The sequence below is a fragment of the Chenopodium album genome, chromosome 26 (assembly GCF_948465745.1).
Source record: "Chenopodium album chromosome 26, dcCheAlbu1.1, whole genome shotgun sequence".
Lineage (NCBI taxonomy): Eukaryota > Viridiplantae > Streptophyta > Magnoliopsida > Caryophyllales > Amaranthaceae > Chenopodium > Chenopodium album.
The window spans coordinates 36441051-36453979 of NC_137859.1; the positions used below are offsets into that span (position 1 = coordinate 36441051).

The window sequence follows — 12929 nt, forward strand, 5'->3', positions numbered from 1 at the left end:
AAAAAATAAGGAATATGAAAGGAAAATAACTAACAAGAAGTAGTAAGAGATTGGAATGGTGATTATGAGAAGATATAGAAAATTAATATTTAAAAAAAAAAAAAAAAAAAAAAAAGGAGATATAACACTTATAAAAAGATGTAAAATAATTTTCAAAAAAAAGATGTAAAATAAAAGTGTAAGACTAAAAAAAAAAATTGAAGAGAATAAAAGTAATTAATTGACATCTTGTTAGATTTGTCTCGATTTTAGTTAGTTTTAAAATCAGTGTAAAATTACTTCTCAATCCCAATTACATATTTGAGTTAATTTAAGTCTAAATTAAAGAGTGATATAATAAATCGTTGGAATTGCTCCAAAAATATGGCATCAAGATTTCTTGTGACCATAATAACGATGATAATAATGATACCGTACCCTCGAAAATTGTCATCGAAGCTATTCTCATCTTTGATTATTATTATGAACCCATAATTTGTTATCGTACAAACGGTCGAAGATTGGTGAGTAAAAGAAAAATACCTATTACGATCATCCTTTTAACCGTTTTTGCTCTTCATGTAGAGCAACTCTCTCTTACAATTTATTCGTCTCTAATGAACACATGTCTAAGAGCCAAGTCATGAAACGGTTGAATATTATATGCGACAAGGTATGGAACATAGCTACGACCATGGAACTAACCGATGGTATATGACTATATGTTATGTATTTGAACTTCTAAATCATGGGATTGTTCGTTTTGGTCATGAACGAGTTTGCAATGAAGAGGAGTTCGATGAGTGGACTAAAGATGGAAACGATGGTGATGGCCGGTGATGTTGAGGAGGAGGAAATACCATTAATCGACGGGTTGGAAAGGGTTGATGTTGATAATGAGGATGGTAATAATGGTGAGCTCTTGGGAAGGGAGTGTTGTATATGTCTACAAAGTTTAAAAATAATGGTGGAGGACGAAAATTTAAAGGTTGGTAATAATGTTGCTAGTGCTACTAATGTTGGTACTATGATAAAGTCTCTTGTGAAGTTGCCTTGCGAACATGTGTTTCATGAGACTTGTGTACTTAGATGGCTCTATACAAATCACGTTTGCCCATTTTGCCGACTTCAGTTGTCTCAACATGTTGGTAGTGATGATTCTGATGAGAATAATGATGATGGTTTTGATGACTTTAGTGATGATACTTTTGATGAATGAAACTAGTATGATTTAGGGTGTTGATTTATTTACAAAACTAGATTAGACTCGTGCGTTGCACGATTTAAATAATTTTGTTATTATGCATATGAAATAAATTTGTTATCATGCATAAACAATTAATTTTATTATTTATGTAAAAATGAGTGCCAATTTTTTTTTAATTCAAAATTGTGCAGTGTAGATTAAAATAATAATTGTTTAAAAAGAAGATTAAAATAAAAATAATAATTAATGACATCATCAATAAAAATGGAGAGAAACTTTTTAATGTGAGCCTGACTCGTAGGATAATTTATGGGGATGATGATATCAGCAATGTTTTGTTTTAAGGTCTGTTCACATTTAATTAATTTCTGTTCAGTTCGGTTCAGTTCAGCTCCAATCAGTTCAGTTCAGTTTAGCTCCAATCAGTTCGGTTTAATTCAGCTCCAATCAGTTTTGTTCAGTTCAGCTCTTAATTTCCCTCTCTCATAAAATATTCATTTCAGCTTCAATCAATTCAGTTCAGTTTGGTTCAGCACCAATCAGTTTCAATTCAGCTCAATTCAGTAAATATAAACAGACCCTTAGTGATAGTTAATAGATACGGAGTATGTGATACTTGAATGATTTAGGGTTTTAATTTAGAAACAATTCATAATAGTGGATGTGATCGATGATGAGCTTATTTTTTAAGTGTTTCATAGTTTTTACAAAAAAATACGAAGTACTTAGTTATTACTACGGAGTAGAGGTAAAAATCGAGCCAACGTCGTGATTGTTTTTTTTTTTTGGGCCCTTACTCTTACACCACTCAAATTTGTATGGAGAGTAAAAAATATTTGTGCTACACAATTGTTAGAATTTGTTATATAAAGCCGGATGTACCATACAGTTGTTGCTATACAGTTTTTGCTATTTATTGATAAAATGAAAAACAAACGGCAAAATGGGTGTAAGCTACACCCGTGGGCCGTGGTATATAACAGCCTCTCGACAACTGTTGAAACACTGCACGTATGGAACAGCAACTCAGATTATCAATCTTTTTTCTTCAACAAATCCTAAAATTAAACTCAAATTGATATTTCACTAAATTACTATCAAAGAAGTTCAAAAATACACAAAATTATTCCTAAAAATACTCTATTAAATCCAAATTCCTCCTAATTTTCAGTAAATTAGTGCGGAAGAAGTTAAAACTTCCGTCGATTTCTTCCCAGAAAAGTGCCGTCAAATTGCGAAGAATTTGTGAATTGCAAATAATTTAATTTTGTGGGTCGCTTTTCTTGCTGCAATGTTGGTATCTTTATTTCGTTATCCTTTGCTCAAGTTTTTAAATTTTAATGAATCTGGGATTTCTGAGTTTCTTGATAATTTTTGGAATTTAGTTGTATATACAATGTAGTACCCTCATTAGTGTTTAATTATGGTTTGATGTTGTTCTTTAAATTTTTGGTGAATTTGGAGTAGTGTGTAGTACTCTCAGAAACTATGGTTTAAGCTCAATTCTTTTTTAAAGACTGTTAATTCATTAATTCAATGTTATTCATGATTTTTAAACTATGGTTTTTGCATTGATTCTATGATATATATCCCTTTGATAAATGTTGTTGCTAATTAATTGGAAACATGAACTCAAAGTGAGGATTTTAATGGAAGATTGTGGTAGATTTTCTGGAAAAGATCGACATTTTGACTTCAGAGGTTGATGGATATTGCAAAAATTACTGATATGGAGTATTCCTTTGCATCACCATTGGGTAGGGTTAGTGTTTGATGGTTTAATTCCGAGTATACGATATTGAGTTTTGATACCAATGAGCCACATCCTATACTGACCTATCATAGAAATTGGCCACTGCCTAGTTAGTTAGGCATTGGGTTAGACATTGCTTTCTTCAAACTAGGACTTAGTTGAGAATACATTAATATATACTATGACACAATATCTATTTGAACCTGCCTGCATTGCTGAGTACAACATGGAAATTACTTCGTATGATACTACAAGCCGAATAGCTGAGGATCTTCCTCAAAACACAAGAGTTGCCTTTTGCGCCAATGCTTCTTCACCAATTGTACCACCACAGTGACACTTAAGCCTTCTCTACCTACGTATGCTAGCATGGTTTGTGATTGCCTATCTCCTCTGCCTTCGTTTTGGCCTACCTACCACACGGCTTCCCTTCTTCCCAATAGCCAAAACTTTTCGCATTTGCAGCTTCAAAGTGTACCTTTAGTAGTCATGTATGTTGGAGAAATTATCAGTTTTGCTGTTCGTCTTATCTGATTTCCTGACCATTATGATGAGTTTGGGAGCAAGCATTATGATACTCTTCCAGCATGATAGAAAGCAGAAAGAGGAATCTCTGCAGATTATGATCAGTTTATCGTTATGTCACCTTATGACTTATGTGTCTTCCAAACCTACAAGGCCACTATTGAAAACTTTTGCATACTAAACTTCTATATTCTTGTGTAAGCAAAGTTGAGGTTTTATCTGCAGCCAAATGTCAGACGTAATTTTATTAAGCCTCAATGCTCTTTTATTCAAGGATTTTGACTCTACATTTCTGTTTCATATCACTGCCTATTTATGGTCGAAAAATTGTTGGTAATCTTACTTCATGGTTGAAATTGGTAGAGCCAACAAAAACATCCAAACTACTAATGCTAGTGTTTTTTGTTTCAGTTCCTTTTGGTGAGAATTGCCGCAGAGTTTACTGTAATCCCTAACCCTCACCTCCACTCTGTGCTTAAGGCCTTAAGCCAATAATTGGTTTGATTTGAGGATGGAACATTATGTGGTATCACTGTGCTCTTATGCTTATAGTGTTCGCATCTGTATGTTTGATTTATCAGCTGTGAATTCAGCTTATTGCCGTAGTAGTTGTTAAGATATTTTTGAAATGTGAATTATTAAATGTTATTCAAAAAATTGGTGGTTCTCATGCTCAAAAGATTATGAGTTAAAGTTGATTCCAAAATATGAGATCTTATAGACAACTGCTACGTAAAGTCTTTTGCCTGAATGTTGTCTTGTGGATTAATTTTTTGTTCATTGTTGATCTCACTTAAGATTTTCTAGGTCCTTTTCAACTGAAGTTTAAGGTTTATAACTTTCAACATGAACATGTTCTCATTTAGTTGTGCTCATTTCTATCTTAACATGCTAATCTGTAGGAGGAAAAAAAAGTCTATCATCTGATATTCTGATTTGGAAGACCCTTCTGATCTGAAGTAGATTACTGGTACCTTCAACATCAGTGATGAACACTTCTATGGATGGTATATTGGAGGCAGAGGAGCTGTCAACTTCTATAGATGGATTGAGTGATTCTGAGTTCTCTTCACAGGATTCTGCGGATGATGAATTGTACAGTGAAGCAGGCTCCCAAACCAAATTGCAATTCAGGTATGTATTCCAATATGCAAAAGTTGGGGAATTTTGAATAAACTCAGAATGACTAAACAGCATGTGATCTTTCTATTGTAGGAGTGTTGTCTGTAAGGCTTGTTGGAAAAATGAAATGGGTATGGCTGAGATCATGAAACACAAGGGCAATTTGTTGAAATCGATGGGGATTAATCGTAATGGCAAGATATATCTTTCAATTGAAGAGACCCTGTAAGTTATTTGGTGACCTTTTTTGGCCCATGTCTTTTTTATCGTTGTATTTCCCTTACCTTAACAATGATGCTGCAAGGAATCAATATGATGTATACCTTTTTTTTATTTCCTTTCACTGCTTTGCCAAATGCCAAGTGGATTTTGTGCAAGCCTTTTGATTTGTTGCCTTTTATTCTATGAGATTGTTTTGCTAAATAATCTTAGCCTCTCTGACAACTGAAGTTTGTCAATTATTTAAGGTAGATTTCTCGGGTCTGAGACTGAGTACCATGTGTACTCTGCCAACTTCTTATTATCGAATCTTTTTGTTAATCAATGATTTGTTTAAATCAATGTTGGCAAGCTTCCTTTACTTGAACGCCTTTAGTTGCACTTATAGGTGCTCTTTTGCAGTCACTAAAACATAATGAAACTACTTTTTGGACAAGTAATTCTCAATAAGCTTAGTCTTACCTGATAAATTTTATCCAGCTGATGTTTTGGAAAAGCTATTGACACGTCAATTGTCCATATTAAAGATATTTATCTTTAACTGTTTTAGTCTCTGATAAGTGTTCAGCATGATAGGTTTTTAATACAAATAGGGGCATTGCTTCTTGTTGATGATAAAAACACTGCACTTTCTTTAAGAGAGATCTATCCAAAAGTTGAAGAAGATAAGAATGGTTGCAGTTGGGAAGGTTTCAAAATATATCAGCTTCTTAAGTCTCTTGGCTACATTGTAGGGAGGCTTGGCAATCCATGGAGCCTGAAGAGCGTAAAGAGTTGCACACTGGTTCCTGATAATGCATCCGAAAACGATAATGCGACACAAATTCTAGTTGCTGGGACTTCCATTGTTCAATCATTGAAAAATTTACAACTCAAGGAAGCAAGTCCTTATTCTGAAGATGATCTTCTAAATAGTTTTAAGATGACATTTTCTGAAGAATCAAGATTGGTTGTCCATTTACCTGTTTATGAAGTTTATCTTCCGAACAGCCAGTTCAAGAAGACATGTCCTGGAGATCCAAATTTTGTTGTCTATCCTTCCAGGTAAATGCTTCTGGAGAATCCTATTTTCGTTTCATAGCTGGAAAATTTGCAATTTTATTATTGAGTCGAATGAAATTTCTGAAAGTCTTAAGCTTTGCAAAATCCTAGCACACACTTGTCTAAAATAACAGATGAGACTTATATCCTGAGTGTTATAGAACATAGAAAGCATGCAATATCTCAAATTTGTGAGGATCACGAGGAAATATTGCATGTGGTCAAATCAGTCAGTCAGAAAATTTGGGATAACATCATATCAGAGGAATATAATTAATATTTGACATATGCTATTTTGCTGTCAGTTTATGATGTAAGTTTCATAGTGTTTTGTAAATTGTTTTTAGTTTATTAACTCTAAAATAGCAATTTCTTTGCTGAAAATAACAGTATTGTGACGATGCTGAAAATTAATTTTGCATTGGAAGATGATAAAATGATGTAGAAGATAGGAAATCTTAATACTAGAATTTGGTAAGCATGATTGCATGACATTAAGTGATCTAATTGTGGTATTATAGAGTGTGTTTGATGCACGAAAAACCAAGAAATAGTGTTATAAATGATAGATATGTTACCCTCCAGTCTCCTAGTCCATTGCAAGTAGAAAGATGCTCTTGACTTTCTGCATTGGCAGTGTTGTACTGATTTTGGTCAATATCTCATTTGAAGCACTGCTCTGTTTTTTAGATACATATAGTAGAATTGTTTTTTTTTTCCCCCCCCCCAAATATATGCATGTAAATTACTTTAATATTGTGTCATTCAGTGGCCATCCACCTTCACTATCTGATATCAAAGAACTGGAGAGACAAAGCAATGCACTTCCTTTCAAAATTGGTCATGTAGATGATGGACGAATTAGTTTGTTCTCCTTTGACAAAATGGAGCTTCCTGTCTTACTGTGATGGCGTGAATTATAGTTTTCTAAGAACAAGGTACAGGGAATGTCAAACTCTTTTTTGCATTAATTTTGTGATCTCAGAAAATTTCCTTTTTTTTTTTTTTTATATGTACTTTGTTAAAAAAGTGTTCACTACGTAATTCGCAGTTGCCTGGGTGGAATCCACAAACGCCTCTGTCGTTCAGTGGTAGTTTTTAGGTTTTGTTTGAGCTGTGTTAATGATTTGGTTTGGGCGCTATAGTGGTGGCTGTGGAGAGGAGAGGTCTAGTGGGGTTGGCGAGGCAGCATGATGATGGCAGGCTGAAAGTAGTGATGCATGGAGTGTTGGTGGTGGCTGGCAGTTGTGGTCAGATGCATGGAATGGTGGTGACAAGTTAGCAGCTATGATCAAATGGGGTGCTAGTGATGGGGTTGATGTCTTTACGGCGAATAGCAATTTACTTCTATGAAAGCCTAACAATACAATTGAGATCCTCTAGTACGGAGTCAAGATGTTGGTGGGATGTAAAAACTGTAGATTAGTAGTTTATATACAGTATTTACTGGGCGATAAATTATTAAGGATGTTTGTATTTTTACTAAGTGTGAATTACCAAACCTTTTTCTTTCTTTTTACTCTTTTGACCCGAACTATATTTAGACGAATTCAAGTACATTGATCAAAGAAAATTATGGTTTTTACACACTTAATTGATTACATATTCTAATAGCATAATGATCAAAGAGTGATCACTAGCTATCACACTTGATTACCAATTTCTAATTTGCCATATGATATAAACTCACCGACAAATTATATGATCAAAGAAGCAATCAAGTTTCTCAGAAAATAGGTAATTTTGAAGCATCACTGCAACACGTCTTGTATTTACCGGGTAGCGCCCGTATTTAAACAAAAACCCAACCTAAAATGTACTCGTAAGACGGAACAAAAAGCAGAGATGATGAGTTATTATTATATTATTTCAGAAAAAACCTACATTATTATTATTATTATTATTATTATTATTATTATTATTATTATTATTATTATTATTATTATTATTATTATAACTAGAAACTTAAATTAATTACTCTATGGCCTTGCCTTTTGGTTCAAGAAATTAACAAAAATTATATCTTTCAACCGACTAGTAACATCATATCATATCTTATCCAACGCAAATTAGGAAACCAAGATCATATATTTGGTAATTATTTTATTTATTAAGATAAGCTTCCTCCTAATGTTGGCCAATATTCTCACCTTTCTTCTATACATATATATAAGGTCTCCTCTAACCCCCCTAACAATTTACACAATAGAAGTACGTACGTACGTACAACTCTCAAATTTTTTTTTTTTGTTGTTCGAAGGTTCTTGATCATCATTCAACAATGGAAGAAGTCGTAGTCGGTACGTCGTTCGAATTGCTCCATAAGTATGGCATCAAGATTTCTTGTGACCATAATAGTAATGATACTATAACCCCGAAAATTATCGTCAAAGTTATTCTCATCTTTGATTATTATTATGAACCCATAATTTGTTATCGTACAAACGGTCGACGATTGGTGAGTAAAAGAAAAATACCTATAATACCCAATTACGATCATACATTTAACCCTTTTTGCTCTTCATGTAGAGCATCTCTATGTTATAGAATGTATGTCTCTAGTAAGCACGTACCTAAGAGCCTTATGGTGAAAAAGTTGAATGATGTACGCGAAAAGATATGGAACATGGCTACGAGCATGGAGTTATTTGATGGTCGTTTGATTGAACTTCGGGATCATGGGATTGATCGTTTGGATCCTGAACGAGTTTGCAATGAGGAGGAGTTCGAGGAGTGGACTAGGCATGGAAACGACGAAGATGTTGAGGAGGAGGAGATACCATTAATCAACGGGTTGGAAAGGGTTGATATTGATCATGAGGATGGTAATAAAGGTGAGCTCTTAGAAGAAAGGGAGTGTGGTATATGTCTACAAAGTTTGAAAATCATGGAGATTAAGGAAGGCAATGAAAGTCTAAAGGTTGATGTTAATGTTGCTAGTGCTACTGGTGTTGGTGCTATAACAAAGTCTCTTGTGAAGTTGCCTTGCAAACATGTGTTTCATGAGACTTGTGTGCTTAGATGGCTCCATACAAAAAATCATGTTTGCCCATTTTGCCGGTTTGACTTGTCTTGGCTTGACATTAGTGATGATTCTAACAGCGATAGTGATGATGATTTTGATGACGTTAGTGATGATTCTGATGATGATAGTGATGATGATTCTGATGACGTTAGTGATGATTCTGATGATTCTGATGATGATTCTGATGACGTTAGTGATGATTCTGATGATGATAGTGATGATGATTCTGATGACGTTAGTATGATGTTTCTATTGACGTTAGTGATGATAATTCTGATAACGTTAGCGATGATAATTCATGATTTAAGGTGTTTGTGTTTTTTTAAAGATATGTGGTACTTGTATGATTTAGGGTGTTTTCCAGAATTTAGGAAACCAAGTATAATATGGTTTTTTTAAGTGTTTCACTTATTCAATTGGTACAGAGTAAAGATATCAATTGATAAATAATCGAGCCATTGTATTGCGTTTTTTTTTTTTTTCTCTCTTACTGTTACACCAATTTGTATACGGACGACATACGGTGTATCACATTTGTGAATGCACAAAATAAAAATAAAAAAATTTGGTTTTTTTTTTTGACAATTTTTTACCCATCTATTGAGCGTTAGCATAATAATGCCAACACACTTCACTCAACTATTGAAACTGCAACAATGCAACAGCAACTGCAAATTCAAAACCAAATTCATCAACAAAAAATTCCATGGAAATTAAAAATCAAAACCAAAAACTTTCTTCTCAATTTCACTCTTAATTTTAACTCACACAAATTTCCTTTTTCTTTTCTCCTCAATCTTAAATTCCCAAATTTCCATCTCTTCCTCTGCTCAGATTATCAATCTTTTTCTTCAACAAACCCTAAAATTAAATCCAAATTTCTCCGATTTTTCAGTAAATTACTACCAAAGAAGTTCGAAAATACCCCAAATTATTCCCAGAAATCCTCTATTAAATCCAAATTCCTCCGAATTTTCAGTAAATTAGTGCCGAAGAAGTTCAAAATTGCGAAGATTTCTTCCCAGAAAAGTGCCGTCAAATTGCAACCAGCTAAAAGTTTGTGGCTCGCTTTTCTTGCTGCAATGTTGGTATCTTTATTTCGTTACCCTTTGCTCAAGTTTTTAAATTTTGATGAATCTGGGATTTCTGAGTTTCTTGATAATTTTTGGAATTTAGGGCCTGTTCATATTTACTTAAATTCAGTTCAGTTCAGTTCAGCTCCAATCAGTTCAGTTCAGTTCAGTTCTAATCAGTTCAGTTCAGTTCCAATCAGTTCAGTTCAGTTCAGCTCTTAATTTCCCTCTCACATAAAATATTCATTTCAGCTTAATTCAGTTCAGTTCAGTTCAGTTCCAATCAGTTCAGTTCAGCTCCAATCAGTTCAATTCAGTTCAGTTCAGCTCAGTTCAGTAAATATGAACAGGCCCTTAGTTGTAAATTCAATGTAGTACCCTCATTAGTGTTTGATTATGATTTGATGCTGTTCTTTAAATTGTTGGTGAATTTGGATTAGTGTGTTATGTTTATGGGAAGTTTCAATGTAACAATTTCGAGTAGGGTTTAAGCTCAATTCTTTAATTTCTTAAAGACTGTTGATTTTTTTGTTAATCTGAAATGAAATGTTATACATGATTTTTAAACTATGGTTTTTGCATAGATTGTATGAATTGTTCTTTGATATTTGTTGTTGCTAATTAACTTAAAGTGAGGATTTTAATGGAAGATTGAGGCAGGTTTTATGGAAAAGATTGACATTGCATTAGACTTCTGAGGTTGATGAATATTGCAAAATTACCGAATGGAGTAGTGCTCTGTATCACCTTTGGGTAGGTTTAGCGTTTGATGGTTAAATTCCTGAGTATCCGAGATCGGGTTTTGATACCGGTGTGCCTCATTTGATACTGACCTACTATAGAAATTGGCCACTGCCCAGTTAGTTAAGCATTGGGTTAGACAATAGACACTGCTTTCTTCAGACTTAGACTTAGTCGAGAATACATTAAGATATATGACACAATATCGATACGTACCTGCCTGCATTGCTGAGTACAACATGGAAATTATGATACTACAAGCTGAATAGCTGAGGATCTTCCTCATACATAATTCAAGAGTTGCCTTTTGCGCCGTTGTTTCTTCACCAATTGTACCACCACAGCGCCACTTAAGCCATCTCTGCCTCCATATGCTAGCATGGTTTGTGATTGCCTATCTCCTCTGCCTTCATTTTGGCCTACCACACGGCTTCCCTTCTTCCCAGAAGCCAAAACTTTTCTCATTTGCAGCTTCGAAGTGTACCTTGAGTAGTTGTGTATGTTGGAGAAATCAGAAATGATCTATTTTGCTGTTCGTCTTTTCTGATTTTCTGACCATTAAGATGAGTTTGGGAGCAACATTATGATACTCTTCCAGCATGATAGAAAGCAGAGAAAGGAATACAATCTTTCTTCAGATTATGATTGGTTTTTCGTAATGTCACCTTATGTGTCTTCCAAACTTATAAGGCTACCATTGAAATTAGCAGGGTAAACGAAAACATCCAAACTACTAATGCTAGTGTTTTTTTGGTTCAGTTTCTTTTTTATTTCCCAATTATGCAGTCAAGTATCTGCTGTGGATTGCTGCAGAATTTAGACTGTAATTCCTAACCCTCACTTCCACTATGTGCCTGAAATATTGATTGGTTAAGTTATTTTTGGTTAGGTTCGGTAGTTTAACGATTAACATGTGCATGTTGACATATCACATATTCACATATCTACTGATGTATTCTTGTTGATGGAGATGAGATGTTATCCTATTGCTAATGACCCTTCCAATCATATCAACGAGGCCAAGCAAAGTGAATTGATTGAGGTATGGGTGACATCTTCTCCCCGTGGGTTGAAATATTAAGGCACATACGCGTCCAGTTCTTCTGTCAATACTTTAGTGTCGTGCCAATGTAACAGTGACCCCATCTTTCACAGTGAAAGGTTCAGCCAAAGTGGTACATCAGTGTCTTGACTTGTAAGAGTTTGGGATTCCAAATGTTTGTAACTGCATTATATAAACGGGGTCATCAGACAAGAAAATATTGTACTTGTAGTTGTTGTTAGCTTGATTACATTGGATTTGTGGAGAAAGCTTTGAACAATGACTAACCAATTGCAGCACCTTTTGGTTGAAAGTAGCAACTAGCAAGCATATGGAGCAATTATTTGAGAACCTTAATGTGTTAACTGATGAAGTTTTAAACCCTTTTTGAGTGCTATAACCAGTCAGATTTGAAGCAAATGAAATATTGAAGTGTACTGTATTCAGTTGATCACCTGTCTCTTTCTTTCTACTTTTTTTTTTTTTTTTTTCACTATGTCTCTTTATCTCTGATCTTAGTCATCTTACCCCCAACACCATCTTCTGTGTTCACCAACAATAATCTGGGTCCTCGACTCCTAGGTTTGTGTCCTGACTATGTCTCAAAATTAAAAGAAAAACAGGCGGAATATATTCAATGTACGTAGGGACATATAATCTTGACTCACAATTTAGAGGTGACAATTAGGTCATTGGTTTTTAGTCATCGCATATTGAGTTTGAGCGATGTCCAAATGGATCAAATCATGTCAGGTCAAGAAATGTTTTTGGTTTCAAGTTGGCTCTAGCGTCAATATGGCTTTAGGATTGAAAATGATTATATTATTATACTCGTACTATACACTATGATTGTCGAGTCAATCAAACATAGGCCGAATCTTTAGTCAAATGATTTCTTGTTGAGTTGGATATTTTAAGTAGTGATCAATCTTAAGAGTCTTAACAAGTTGGAGTATGTGATTGTGTGCACCAACAATCCCAAAAGAAGTTGGATTACAAGTAAATGGAAAAAAAGGCCCAATTGTATTTGCAAAAGTTGGTAAAAGCAGAAAAAGAGAAATGATTTAAAAAATATCGTCGCCTGAGAGATTCGAACTCTCGCGGGGAAACCCCATGTACTTAGCAGGCACACGCCTTAACCACTCGGCCAAAGCGACTTCATGTACAATGTTGAATTTTTAAAATATTTATTACTTTACAAC

The 12929-nt window shown here is 34.3% G+C and overlaps 1 protein-coding gene, 1 long non-coding RNA gene and 1 other non-coding gene across 3 annotated transcripts; 2 read left to right on the forward strand and 1 right to left on the reverse strand.

Moving 5' to 3' along the window:
- The first annotated feature begins 4110 nt into the window (after window positions 1-4110).
- Window positions 4111-5054, forward strand: LOC145616377 (uncharacterized). The gene is made up of 2 exons (XR_014107634.1): window positions 4111-4598; window positions 4680-5054. It is a non-coding gene; the product is annotated as an uncharacterized LOC145616377 (long non-coding RNA).
- Window positions 5055-5220: 166 nt separating this feature from the next.
- LOC145617151 (uncharacterized) lies at window positions 5221-7470 on the forward strand. The gene is made up of 4 exons (XM_081671833.1): window positions 5221-5241; window positions 5356-5849; window positions 6616-6784; window positions 6898-7470. The coding sequence occupies exons 1-3, from the start codon at window positions 5221-5223 to the stop codon at window positions 6752-6754; spliced, it is 654 nt and encodes a 217-aa protein (XP_081527959.1). The 3' UTR covers window positions 6755-6784; window positions 6898-7470.
- Window positions 7471-12802: 5332 nt separating this feature from the next.
- TRNAS-GCU (transfer RNA serine (anticodon GCU)) lies at window positions 12803-12884 on the reverse strand. The gene has a single exon. It is a non-coding gene; the product is annotated as a tRNA-Ser (tRNA).
- Window positions 12885-12929: the final 45 nt, after the last annotated feature.